Source organism: Carassius gibelio, chromosome B13, assembly GCF_023724105.1.
Source record: "Carassius gibelio isolate Cgi1373 ecotype wild population from Czech Republic chromosome B13, carGib1.2-hapl.c, whole genome shotgun sequence".
Taxonomy (NCBI): domain Eukaryota; kingdom Metazoa; phylum Chordata; class Actinopteri; order Cypriniformes; family Cyprinidae; genus Carassius; species Carassius gibelio.
The window spans coordinates 14,752,508-14,765,963 of NC_068408.1; the positions used below are offsets into that span (position 1 = coordinate 14,752,508).

Below are 13,456 nucleotides of genomic sequence, written 5' to 3' on the forward strand. Positions count from 1 at the left end.
GAAGAACATACACAGTGGGAGTTTGGACGCAGCCCAAGAAAAATAAATCCAGGTTTACATTTTATGAGTAAATGAGATCATATCTAGTCGGCCCTTGAAAGTTATGAGAGAAAAATGCATGTCTGTGCTGCTGTTAAATCAAGATATTTCATTTAGATTTGATAAGTCATCATGTCTGCACAAGGCATATGGTTTGTGTGGGAGTTTGGGGTATAGAAATATGCCTTCAGTGATGTTGCTGACATCTGTGGTTAAGGGTTTCATGTAGTCGTGTTGATTAATAAATCAGCTAGTTCTTAGCAGTAAATTTGTTGCGTTAGGCACTTCTGAAGAGCTCTGTCTAAACACACACAAAGCATTTTCTCGAAGCATATTTAACTTTTGTTTAAATACTGAGTGTTTGTGTATTTTCAGCGAATGCTCTTCATTTATTGCAGAGGGGTCAAGAAAATACGTTTGCATTGATGGTTGTAAACCCAGTAGCTGTGACGACTGCCCACAAACTGTTCAATACGGGTTTATGTGACAGTGAGTACATAAACATTTGGAACTTGGATTTACAGTGAGTCAAGTGTCTACACTTAAAGGTCAGCAATGTGTCTCACGTGTTCTTTGGTGTTTGACATTTGATTAAATGAAATTGCAGTAGGCATGATTAGCGGTTGTCTTAATCAGGCACATTCATGTTTTATTGATCATGAGATGCTGTCGATTATTCTAGTTTTTGTTTACTACGTCTCGTCTATGATCTTTACACAACCACTCTAGTGCTTCTCTCTCCCGAAATGTTTCTATATACAAACCCTGATTACCTTGGCAACAAGAGAAGGTGCTTGATCAAGCACGAGGTCCACATAACTGGCCCCAATAAATACTTTGTAGCACTTAATTTAGTTCCATGCCGTGGGCCATTAGCTCCTACAGTCCGTCACTCAGCAACTGTGCGGCTGATGGAGACAAAAGGCACAGCAGTGTCAATTTAATTAAATCCAGCTTGGCTGGGTGTGGCTGTTCATCAGCCACATGTAGCACATTTCTGACAGGACCAGAAATTACTATCGATGCCCTTTTACACAAAATGTTATTTTAAGTTATATGTGTTCCTGAGTTTATTCTGTTATTAAGATAAATTAGTGGACTGCCAGAGCTTAAGAACACAATGCAAATCTTGGGAACCCTAGTATTAAATAAAAGTAAATAGACAATAATTGTCATTGTTTAAAATGTATTTATTTATAGACATTTTATTGAATTGGAAAATAATTTACACTGTTTGACCACAGAGGAATTTTGAGGGTCATTATATTAAGAAACTTCACTCATTCTTTTTAAAATTAAAAATAATAAAATCAAATGTAATACAATGATCTGTAGAATTAGCAGAGTATGAATGACCTGCAATATTAAAAAGTGCATAACATTACTCTGGGACTTCTGGGTAAAGAAAATCAGTTGCAAAGATAAAGTAAACTTTAACCAGAATCAGCATATTTGTGTAAAGAGATTATTTGCTCACTTCAGAAAGGTGATCACACAACAACAAAAATATTATTCTGATAAACAGATTTAGTGTAATAACGCTAAGGATTTATTGTTTAAGATAACTGATAACCCTCATGACCTTATAATAATAATCCTCATAACCATAAAAATGCTGCAGCAACTCATTTAAACTCGGCAAGACAGTACCCCGCAAAAAAATGAGTAAAAAAAAAGTATTCTGTTTAAAATACATTTATTTCGAACTAAGTATTAGTTCAAATCTATTAACATATTTACTGACATATGGCTTGAGATTTACTGATATAAAATGTATCATTCAACTTTATTTGGAGTACCACTCGTGCACAATGCACACTTTTGAATGTTAAGTAAAAATGTGATTTACTTTCATCAATGAGGATTTTATGTTTTTATGAAAAATATTGTTTTTTAAATGCAAGATATTTCAAGTGTACCTGAAGTCCTTGTAATAGTTCTGCTTTAACACAATCAAATATAATTAAGAATGTCTTTAGTTTGACTTCAGCACTACTTCCGTAGTGTAACAACTCATTTTAAATAAAGTATAAAATGAGTTGTTACAATTTAGCAGACATTAAGTATACCAGTTCAGTATACTAAATATACAATTGCAGGGTATTTTTTTTAATTATGCTTTAATACCTTTCAACTTAAAAGTCATATCCCATAAACTTGACTAGTTCAGTGTGATGTTTTGCAGCATGTTTCTTTACATGTGCCCTGAATATTTGGGATGGAAATTATCTCTAAACAAATAATCCATTGTTTAAAAAAAAAAAAAAGACATGACAGACATTTGATTGTTGATTTACACAGTATCCTCTCAGGTTCCTCTTAGTTGCACTTATGTTTTCCTTCTATACTATTTCCTGTGGTTTGAACAGCATAAGTCTGCTTCATAAAGTTACCAAACGTGTTCTCTCTAGTGATTGTTTATGAGGGGAGCATATATTAATTTGTCACAAAACAAATCTTCATTCATTTAGAACAACAAATAGACATCATAACACGGTCCACAAGACTATGTAATGTAGATAATGCTATAATTTGTATTCATTAACCAGGCAGGTTTAATCGTTCTCTGTTTTAATCACTTGAGTATTATGGCTGTGAAACAAGCATCAAAGCGCAGTATGGGGCCCCACAGGTTTCGGCTGTATTAAAATCACAATCTGTCTAATTACAGGTATGCACAGTCACAGCGGTGAGAAAGGGAGAATGTTTCCTACAAAGATGCCTTGAAGGCTTTGTTTAATACACTGACTGGAATAAATTCCGCATGCGAGGAACTCAGGTGCCACATTTCCTGAGCTGAGAGCCTTTTGAAACAGCCTTCCAGGTGAGAGTGAGACCGTGACTCAAGTTGTCTGCACTCGAGCCGTGAGTAAACATCATCTCGCTCTTGATCCTGCAAAAAGCCTAATAATGAGGCCAAGCACTTGGCATTAAGATCACAGAGTGCTCGTCTGCCCTCAGTCTCATGCCGCACAGTCAGACGCTGTTTGCTGCTGCACAGATTTTTGACTCAGTTCCGTGGGAGATGAGAGCGTCTGCACGGGTGCTGTTAGTCACCGTGGGACAGCAATCACTTTTACAAAGGGGCTTTCTGAACAAACATGATGCTGTGCGGCCTATCACGCAGCAATTTTTGGAATGTGAATCAACTCCAATTCTGGGTCTCAGAGGCTTTTTAGTGTGATTTCTTGGCTGCAGTTGTTTGCCCTGCCACCGAAGCATTAACAATTTTTAGTTAAATGCAAAATATAATCAATAAATATGTATAGTAAATGCATCACAAAATATATAATTTCCACTTTTAAAATGTTGAAACTGATCATGAACTAGTTTGTGGTTCATCACACACTAAGCCTCAGGTTTTGTTCCTGTTTTGTTATTGTTTAGACTAATTAGCAAATTTAACATCCAAGTTTACTCCATAAACAGAAGTCCACCTTCAACAGCATGTGCTGTTAAAATAGTGACTTTTAGTGACCTCTGAGATTAGTTTATAGTTTTCACATACACGTTATAGGCTACACAGATACGATGGAAATGACTTGAAGAGCTCTTGTGCATCTTGCGGCGGAGCGCCGTGTAACCCCGTGACTCAGGGTTGTGTTTTTATTTGATGCTTGGGAAAAGAGCACCACTTGGGTGGCTGGAGCCTTGGCAGAATCCTGAAGTCTAACTAACCTTTAATCCTTAATCCTCAACCCAAACCTGACCCTACTGCATTTATTCGCGTCTAGTTGTCGGATGTCTGTCTCAAACATCATTAAAACCAAAACGTCAGGATTTTCGTGTTGAATAAAAATGCTAGAGGCTTTACGTTATTCTTATTTATTTTATTTTTTTATCATGTCACTACTAAATCATTGTTAATTTATTAAATATTCGATAGGCTACTGGTCCTAATGTGTTTCCATAAACTTTAAATACGAAACAGGGATAGTCTGCAATAGCCTAACTCTGGAACTGAGTCCAAATGCCGATTCAGTCATCTACACGCGCATAATTTATTAATCTTTGACAATATACTGTAGGTCAGATAACTGCGAATGATTATCTGTTTTCAATTGGTCTGTACTTTCGACTTTATGTTGACAGGTAAGGAGTGTCTTTATCACGACAGATATTACATAATATCAGTGTTCGGCATGAATTGCTGATAATAGCCTACCAAATAATTTTAATCGGGGGATCTATGTACGCAGCGTTGCATAGAGATTATTTTAATGAAAGATTAGCTGCCTAAGCATAAGCAAAGCAAAAATAATTAATAACATGCACGTATAAAATTTGAAATAGGCTACCTATACACACACACACACGCACACCCCCCCCCCCCCCCCCCACACACACACACACATATATATATATATATATATATATATATATATATATATATATATATATATATGCACACTAAAAAAACAATACATCAGAATTCCTTGCACAAAGTTCAGCCCTAAACTCAGTTTATTGCTGAACTTTGATCTTTACAGGTAAGACAGTTATCATCAGCTCCATGTAAAACACCCTTCATATTTCATCGTGATTGTCACTGTATGAGGAACCACAATGATCAGGTGAGTTTTGATGAGCTTCATTGTTACATATGGATATTTTATTTTATTTTTTTTTTTTTTCTCTAAGCTAAAAGCATGAGCTTCAACACCCTATGTTTTGCTTCCCACATTAAAGGTTTTCTGTTCTAGTCTGCCTATCAGTGCTGCTGTTCAGCACTTCAGCCAAGCCATACAGGCCCAGGGTATGTTTTACTTTTAATATGGACACTCTTCATTTACAGCTAAATATTTTGACTGTCTTAAGTTACCAGAGAAAAAAATAAACAATGGCTATAATCGCTTTTAATTACAACTGTTTTTACAAGGTCTGCCCTGACCCTTCTTGCCATTTTGAACAAGATGAAAAGGATGTAAATAATTTAACATTCATTTTAATGAACTTTCTAATATATAAATCTGTGATTTCTGAGTAGGCTGTACCCCTTCATCTTTTAATTAAATTATAAAAAAACATTTTTTATATATATAATCTATATGCTAATGTTTGACATGTTACTTTTAAATATAAAAATATTATACATTTAATAATGTTACTTTTACATTTGTCCTACAGGAAAAAGTGTTGGGCAAAGCAGTTCAGGACACTATAGAGTAAGTCTTGCCTTCTGCACACTTTGAAGGATCTAAATAGGTCTGTATATAATAAATCTGTAAGAATATTTACAAATCATTGAAATGAGATATTATCCATTGTAGTTTCGATCACCCCAGTGGGAAGATGATCCTGGGAATGAAGGAGGTGGAGCCACCACAGGACATGGACATTACAGATTCTGACATCGATCCCAACATGTTGATCTGGAAAGCCGTAAAAAAAGAAATACAGCAGAAATATGACAGACCTGAAGAGGATAAAGATGCTCTCTACCACTCCTTTGACATAAAACATCCAGCTGATGGAAAACAGCCTGAAAACTATTTCCAGCCACTGGAACACAATCAGGTACGGATGCATGACAAACCAGAAGAAGATAGGGATGATCTATACCATGGCATGTTTGATGTAGCTGAAGAGCCAATGAGAGAAGAGAAGGATGTAATTGGAGGTGATGTCAGGCCAATCTACTCAAGCCCTGAAGAGGACAAAGATGACCTGTACCACGCAGATGTTAAAGGACATCAGTCTGACCAGCAGGCTCTGCCTATGAACATATTCCCCATTCGCCCAAAAAGGGTGCACACAGAGCCAGAGGTAGACCTGGATGCCCTCTATCATAAGCAATGATAAGATAAGTCATGTCTAAAGGATTGTAATACTGAATGTTTATTCATTAGAGTTTTAATCAAATGCTCTCTTAAATTAAATGTGTTTTAACATGATTTCTTTTTAATATAGCTAATATTGAACATAAGAATAAAACAGTTTGTCTGTTTAACATGTCTCAAACTCATCAATACTGAGAAGACTGTGACCATAATTAATAAGGCGTATTGATCACTTTTTTCATTGAAGCACATTTAATGAAAAGTAAATGAAATACATTTTAATAAAATTATTTAAAAGTAGAAAAAGTATTTAATAAGGCAAGGATTAAGAAAAATACAGTTTTTCCACGGTCCTAACAACAGATCATTCACAGAGCTCAATTAAGCAGCTGTTTATTCACAGAACAATGCACAACAAAATGAAAAGTGCAGGTGTGGACTGCGATTCATATGCTGGACATGAAAAGATCAATTTGACCAGTTATATTTAAAGTTTAAGATTAAATATTTAAAGGTTAAACAGAACTGACTTTCATTTCACAAAACTTTCAGGGAAAAAAAGAAAAGAAAAATGTATTTTTCAAATAGTATTTTATTGTATGATTTTCTCTAATCTATTTATTAAAGAAATTGCCTTACTGCTTATTTTACAACATCACATTACAGAAAACATGAAGAGAAAATAATTTGAGCTTTTTGAACAATTACAAAATCTAAAATGATGCCATTAAATAAATAACATATATATAAACGTTTTCTGTATGTGCTGTACCAAACATCCTTATTTTAGCACTGTTCACCAGGCGGAATGACACCTTTCTTGATTATGAGATTTCCATACAGTGCAGTCTCCCTGTAAGACAGATACAGATCATCCATAATTATTATTTTTCTTAAACATAAATATACAATCATGTAATTGTTAAGCAGACCCATCATAGATCATAAATAGAAATGCTCACCCAGTTGCCACTACAGCAAATGACTTCTTGGCACGCTCATAAAATGCAAACCGTTCAACAAATCTGAAGTTACCCTGAAAGGAAAAAAAAGCATACTAAATTGTAAGACTGTTTGCTAATGTATATATATATATATATATATATATATATATATATATATATATATATATATATATGAAATTTGAAGTAAAATATTATATTATTCAGATAATATTTTATGTGCTGGACAAATTATTTATATTCCCTTTGAAAATATAATTTAAGCAGTGATGAATAGACCTCATCGTATGAGTTATAACCCTTTATGTATATAATAGCTTACATCTGATCCTGCTTGTTTCAGGAGGTCAGAGTACTGGTCCCATACCGGCACTTTCAGACCCTTAAATTTGTCACTGTGCACAAGGTCCATGACAGCTGCCTAACAAATCAGACCTTATTTAGTGTCAGACACAATCTACAATTATGATAAATTACATACATTAAGAAATGGAGGTGAAATTTGTGGTATAGCCATTAAAAAATAAAAGATGCCAGATAATGGTATAAATATAATTATAGCTTACCCACCGAATCATCATAGGTATAAAGAGGAAAAAGCTTCAGAATTGCCTTCAGAAGTTCTGGTATACCTACACCTTAAAAAGTAAAACCATATACTTGATTAAACAACTTAATGCACAGCAATCAGTGACAAAAATGTCAGTTGCATATTAAGAATTATTTTGGGCCAAGTAGATCTGCAACTATAACTTAGGCTACAAATGATCAGTTATCATTTCTTCTGTAGAACCATAAAAATCAACATGAGATTTTAAACAGTGTAAGAAATGTACAAAATCTTTCTTTTATTTTTTTTTATTTTAACTACGAATATGCATGCAATTAGTTTAACAGTTTTATTGTAGAAACAATACCTGCTTTATTTAGTAATAGTCTAGACGCTTGTAGAACACATACCGTCCGTTCTTATCTCCACTGGACCACATTTACAAATAGATGATGTTGGAAAATTTGCGTCTGCAAGAACTTAAAAAAAAAAAAAAAACAAAAAAAAAAAAACAGTGATACATGACAATCCATACATAAGAGTTCTTATAACTGTATTGCACTGATGTCTCGTCTGTGCTCACGAGACAAACCAGATCCACTCAAAGCTACAGACGGACAGAAAATCAACGCTTTTACAACATCCGCGGGAACCAAATTTGCGGATATGTGCTTTGGCTTAGACATAATAAAAATGTGACATTTTTATGAGAGACAGCCTACAAAATGTTTTGAGTGACATTTTGATGATCGAAATGAAAGCGCAAGTTGCGCGGTTCTGAGTAGCCTTCGGACTTCACGCTTTACTGCACGAACTGGGATTTATCCGTGGCGTTTTTACATAAACCAATGACATGATATATTTATCCTAACAGGTACGTTATATCGTCCTATATTCATCCAGATATCAGACGCGTGACACATGAACGCCAGGCTTCAGAAGTCTGCCGTGACGTTCGTAAAAAGAAACACTGTGGTCTGATCTCATTAACGACTTACCTAGTTCATCTCCATGACCCATTTGCGCCAAAACATACAATAATTCAGGCGTAATTATGGACGGGATTCCTTTTAATATAACCATTTCGAAACAAGTGACAGAACACGAAAGTTTGTGGAGAATCATGTGACCTTTTATTGTATTTCAATTGGTAGAGCTACAGTACGTCTCTAACGCAACCTGCGTTTCGAATAGCTTACGTAATTTGCGTACCTCTGGGTACTCGTGACAGCAGCCTAGTTTTAACTATTTATTTCATATTAAGCACGACTGGTTATACATGTCTAATTTTACTTTCCGTTTCAGAATGAGAAGGCATATTTATGTTCAGCATTGTCTTTGCATAAAATTACTTATTGTGTTATTTGAGTTTAATTTTTTTTTTTTTTTTTTGAGTCATAACCTCTTACATTTTCAGAAACCCAGAATGCAAATGTATTTCCTAAAAGTCAAGTTATCAGAAAGCAAACAGAAATAGCTTTTGCGTGAGAGGTTAATGACATCCACTCGATATTTTTCTTTATAGTTGTTTTTGCATTTACATTTAAAACATAGGCCTAGGCTAAATAAATGATTAATTAGCAAACTACTACCCATTAAAAAATACCAAATAGCATCAGTGGAAATGCTAGAGTAGCATAGTTGTAATATGCGTATAGATCTTAAAATAATGCAGAGCAGATTAGCTTATATCAACAGGTGTTTACAAAATCATTATTTCACAGGTTGTGACTCGTCTGACGACAAAGTAGGCTACTGCATTGTAATTTTGCGCACAGTGTGAACCATTAGACTAACGTGATATAAAGGTAGTCTAAAGTGCTGAGGAAAAATCCTTCCTCGAGTATTCAAGTCCATAATTTGCGGAGTGACTGAAACACTTTAAACTGATTTTCAAAGAGCCGCGCGCACAGGCCTTCTGCGCGTGAAATTGTACATTATTGCTCCTGACTACACGTTCAACAATGGTGTTAAATTCCCACAAGATCCAATGCTAATAAATATAATGTTTATTGTCTAAACAAACTGTTATGTCATTAAGAAAAATGTGAGAATTTCCCCCTTATCTAGTTATTTGTGAAAAAAAGAAATTAGAAAGCTAATTGAAGTTAAACTCGCGTCTAAATGAAGAACGACACTTAGACGTGCAGCTGCTACTGATGAAGAGGAACTGCTGGTGATGTGGTTGTAATTCAGGGAAATTTGCTCCAAAAGAGGTGTGTGGAGGCTTTGCAGCTGCGAAATGTAGAGTGAAAGTGGAAAGATGGAAGACTGATGGAAGAAAAGACATTCGGAGGAGCCAAGACTGTCTGATCAGTTCAAAGCGCTTTTCTTTTACCGAGGAACCATGCTGCTCCCGCTTTGGTTCTGCTTTTTTAAATGAGTTTATCACGCTATGAGGAGCTGCCTCTGCCAAAATGTAACGTTTTGCCCCTTTTGTCTGCGCTGAGCGCCTCAATTCGGTCTACATTTATTATTTTGACCTTTCGTTAGCAGGGGATAGACTTCAAAGTGGACCCTCTCTTTTGCTGTCTTTAAGGAGACCTTTGTGCTGCTGCGGTGTGTGGAGAGAACGGTTTTTTTCTCCTCTTTTAAAAGTTTTGTTCCAGGGGCTGAGAAGAAAGCTGGAGTCTGAGGGAATATTGAATGAAAATTAAAATCAATTAGGCTATGGACTTTTGAGGGCTTGGAAAGACGCCGTGCGAAAAAAAGCCGAGATTTTCAAGTGAGAAAATGCTCCGAGTTGATATGCAATTGAGATGAATAGCCTCTTCTTTTAATTACATTTGCTGTGGTCCTTCTGGATGCTGTACATGAAATAGTCAGTGTTTAATGAGTAAAGGTGGGTTGTAAGTTATCCGGTGATCTTTAACCTGATGAAAGTTATGACTAAACGACATTGCAGTTATTCATCAATAGCTAACTAGAAAGTTTGAGCGGTTTAGTTTAAAAAGCTGCGATAGTTTTCATAACTTGCATTTAAGTTATTGAAAAAGGGATACAAATAGCAAGTTATTAAAATAGAATTTAAAAAATAAATTAAAAAGAGCATATCTATAAGCTGAAAATGCTAGTTATTTATAAACCATCGTTTCAATATACAGTGATATGTATGCCTATATTTTAATATATTTTTTAAAAAATGAACTCGTTTCTAAGAACAAGGCTAGGTTATTTTAAATATTTTCCTATGAATATGTTGATCTTGTCGTGGGTTATAAGCAAACTTACTTCACAAAGCCGCACGAAACCTGCATTGCGCTGTATTTATAAACACTATAGTTCGTGTCTATTGTGCCTATTATGCACTATATCAGATGAAAACACTTAATAAAATTACATAACATTGAAATAAATTGTCAAACAGGAGATATATCATAAAAAAAAAATCAAAAATACTAGGCTACTACAGCGACTTTATTATGAGGCTACATCAATGAAAAAGTCGCACGAGTGACTGAAAATACATCCACAGCTCCACCTAGAGGGTACAAAATGGAATTGCAACGTCTTTTCCCATACATTTTAGTCATATATTCGCCGTATCAACATACAAAGTCAAATCAGAGGGGTTTTGTAAAACCTTCATCAGTGTTGTACAGTAATTACAAACAATTTAGAAAGGTTATGGCAAAGCCATGTTCTCTCTCTTAACTGCTGAAGTGTATGCTAGTACAAAGCATGACCAAGTGTTTAAATTATACACAGTTACCATACTGGGTGCCTCTATTTATGGTGTATCAGCAAAGAAGGTTTTAAGGTAATAATACCAGACAATCAACAATACCCAGGCATTAATTAGAAATGGGTAATGTAGAAACCAAGTTAAATATGAGCTCATTGAACTACATGTAGGTCTGTCAACCCAAAAGTACAGATCCCAGTGTTTTTTTTCCTGAACACTTGATAAGAAAATTAAGGCAAAGTATTTTAATAACCACATCTGATCACAAACTAAACACCAGGGTTTAAAAATCACCATATTTTCCACTGGATTTTTAGTTGTCCTGGAATGCAGCCTTTCGCTTCTCAACAAAAGCAGTCATTCCTTCCTTTCTGTCCTCCTGAAAATTAGATCACAGCAAGAATGAAGTCATCTTTTTCTTCAAAAAAAAAAAAAAGGAAATGAATAAGTGGGAAAAAAGTGACGCACCGTCGCAAAGGTTGCATGGAACAATCTTTTCTCAAGTCGATTGCCCTCAGCTAAAGTCAGTTCAAATGCTGTAATTAAAGATGAAATTAAACTCAGTTTCTAAATGGCTGCACAGGACTATATGTATTTTTAAATCCGGTTTGGATGCATGAGCAAGTAATTCATGAAATGTGAGCAGAATATATTTCAACAATAAAAGTATCAACTATCTCTTTAATGTAACTCTTACCTGCGTTAACAGCTTCCTTTGCCATGGCTGAGACAAGTTTGGAATTACCGGCTATTTTCTCTCCACATTTGATCGCTTCTGAAACCAGCTGATCCACAGGAAACACTTTACTCACCAGACCTGTGGAAATTAATATATTATTCCACTTCTTAAACTGAGAGAAGAAAGAAGCTATAGTGGAAAAGAAAGTTTGAAAGACGAACCAGACAGTTTTGCCTCCTGAGCTGAGATTCGGTCTCCTGTGAGAACCAACTCCATTGCAAGGGATTTCCCCACTGCTCTTGTAAGCCTCTGAGTGCCACCAGCACCTGAAGCCAAATAAATCATGTCATTTCAGCTGCCTTTTATTTTTTTTTATTTTTTTTATTTTTTAAGTATTCCCATTCATAATTGTTCTTCACCAATTATTCAACATAACATTAAAAAACTGATGCATTATTGTACCAGGAATGGTCCCGAGCAGGATTTCTGGCTGTCCAAACTGTGCTTTCTCCCCAGCGTAGATTATGTCACACATCATAGCAAACTCACATCCTCCACCAAGCTGGACAGAAAAATATATTTATGTTTATGCTTGAATCACTCAAGGGGGAATCTTTATGGGTGAATTTAAATATTTCACCTACCGCAAACCCATTGACCGCTGCAATAACAGGCTTTTTAACTGTTGATACCCTGTTCCAATGTGCCAAGAAGTTTCCACCATAGCATTCTTGAAAAGTTCGATTCTGCATCTCCTTAATATCAGCTCCAGCTATGAAGCAAAAGTGTCAATAAAACACAATCAATCCAGAACAGTTCTACATAACACACAACTAATTTGACAGATGGTTTCACACCTGCGAAGGCTTTTTCGCTTCCTGTGATGATAATTGCCCCCACATCGCTGTCAGCCTCGAATGCATCAAGGGCTTTGCCCACCTCCACCATAAGCCCATCACAGAGAGCATTCAGAGCCTTGGGTCTGTTCAGCTGGATGAAACCAACATTGTTCTTTTCACCCTTTTTGTCAACTAGTATGTACTGATACTGGCCACCTGCAGTAGATATGAAGGCGGGGTCAAACTAACTCACAATGGATCCATGCAATTTAAAATAACTTAAAACAGTATTGATTTAGCATATATATCACCTCATAAGAGTCCACAAGTTGTCGTGGCTTTTAACTGTGGAAATATCACTAGTATGCGCACTATATGTACATTATTATTATTATTATTAAATATGATTCAACTGTAAACAATCGCACACACATGTAACTGCGGCTACTATAAAGCTCAGTTTTTCCATTATTAAGTTGCAGAAACTAGTATAACACATTCAGGAGTCACAGAACTAGCGCAGGCAAATGACGCAAGTTTCCAACAAACGCAAAATTCGAGAGCGACACTGAAAAAGAAGCCATTAATCTCAAGGAGACGTGATTTCTGTTACCTGAACTGCATTGCCTTGTTGCAGCTAATGCAGACTGCAGCAGTTTACTGTGTTTTAGAAGTAACCCTGTGGATCTGCAGAGCAGCGACATGGCTGTGGGGTCAACGGTAACACTGCGACGCTGGAGTCGCACTGGTTGCCCGTCAATGTTTACGTCACTGCCTACTCGGGATGCCAGATACTGTATTAAAACTCCCCTTCCTTTATTGTTTGACGACTGCTCTCAGTACCAATAATGAATAGGCATGTGGTTTTTTTTTTAGCATTGAACCAAACACATACGTTACACGTCTTTCAGAGATGTTAAAA

At 35.7% G+C, this 13,456-nt stretch overlaps 3 protein-coding genes across 4 annotated transcripts; 1 reads left to right on the forward strand and 2 right to left on the reverse strand.

The window, feature by feature from the left end:
• Nucleotides 1-4,547: 4,547 nt before the first annotated feature.
• si:ch211-217g15.3 (uncharacterized protein LOC368914 homolog) lies at nucleotides 4,548-5,989 on the forward strand. Its single transcript, XM_052571905.1, has 4 exons — nucleotides 4,548-4,613; nucleotides 4,729-4,795; nucleotides 5,167-5,204; nucleotides 5,310-5,989. Exons 1-4 carry the CDS (start codon nucleotides 4,606-4,608, stop codon nucleotides 5,836-5,838), a joined length of 642 nt encoding a protein of 213 aa, XP_052427865.1. The 5' UTR covers nucleotides 4,548-4,605; the 3' UTR covers nucleotides 5,839-5,989.
• A 207-nt stretch (nucleotides 5,990-6,196) lies between these two features.
• Nucleotides 6,197-8,686, reverse strand: fuom (fucose mutarotase). Of its 2 annotated transcripts, none has more exons than XM_052571907.1 (6): nucleotides 8,330-8,686; nucleotides 7,742-7,810; nucleotides 7,348-7,419; nucleotides 7,104-7,198; nucleotides 6,782-6,855; nucleotides 6,197-6,672 (listed from the first exon to the last, which is right to left on the reverse strand). In XM_052571907.1, exons 1-6 carry the CDS (start codon nucleotides 8,454-8,456, stop codon nucleotides 6,606-6,608), a joined length of 504 nt encoding a protein of 167 aa, XP_052427867.1. In that variant the 5' UTR covers nucleotides 8,457-8,686; the 3' UTR covers nucleotides 6,197-6,605. The 2 variants fall into 2 exon arrangements, with proteins under 2 accessions (XP_052427867.1, XP_052427866.1); XM_052571906.1 differs by having other exon boundaries at nucleotides 7,104-7,202; nucleotides 7,352-7,419; nucleotides 8,330-8,622.
• A 2,044-nt stretch (nucleotides 8,687-10,730) lies between these two features.
• Nucleotides 10,731-13,319, reverse strand: echs1 (enoyl CoA hydratase, short chain, 1, mitochondrial). The gene is made up of 8 exons (XM_052573522.1): nucleotides 13,148-13,319; nucleotides 12,553-12,750; nucleotides 12,340-12,467; nucleotides 12,158-12,257; nucleotides 11,917-12,021; nucleotides 11,714-11,833; nucleotides 11,485-11,552; nucleotides 10,731-11,395 (listed from the first exon to the last, which is right to left on the reverse strand). Exons 1-8 carry the CDS (start codon nucleotides 13,236-13,238, stop codon nucleotides 11,330-11,332), a joined length of 876 nt encoding a protein of 291 aa, XP_052429482.1. The 5' UTR covers nucleotides 13,239-13,319; the 3' UTR covers nucleotides 10,731-11,329.
• Nucleotides 13,320-13,456: the final 137 nt, after the last annotated feature.

Coding starts and splice junctions, on each gene's coding strand:
- si:ch211-217g15.3 (XM_052571905.1), top strand. Junction 4,796..5,166: donor CCAAGCCATACAGGCCCAGG/GTATGTTTTACT, acceptor TTTGTCCTACAG/GAAAAAGTGTTGGGCAAAGC. Junction 5,205..5,309: donor GCAGTTCAGGACACTATAGA/GTAAGTCTTGCC, acceptor TATCCATTGTAG/TTTCGATCACCCCAGTGGGA.
- fuom (XM_052571907.1), bottom strand. CDS start 8,456: ATGATTCTCCACAAACTTTCGTGTTCTGTCACTTGTTTCGAAATGGTT. Junction 7,811..8,329: donor GGGTCATGGAGATGAACTAG/GTAAGTCGTTAA, acceptor TTTTTTTTTAAG/TTCTTGCAGACGCAAATTTT. Junction 7,199..7,347: donor TACCTATGATGATTCGGTGG/GTAAGCTATAAT, acceptor TTTGTTAGGCAG/CTGTCATGGACCTTGTGCAC.
- echs1 (XM_052573522.1), bottom strand. CDS start 13,238: ATGTCGCTGCTCTGCAGATCCACAGGGTTACTTCTAAAACACAGTAAA. Junction 12,468..12,552: donor AAGCGAAAAAGCCTTCGCAG/GTGTGAAACCAT, acceptor TTTGCTTCATAG/CTGGAGCTGATATTAAGGAG. Junction 11,553..11,713: donor AAAGGAAGCTGTTAACGCAG/GTAAGAGTTACA, acceptor CTTTAATTACAG/CATTTGAACTGACTTTAGCT.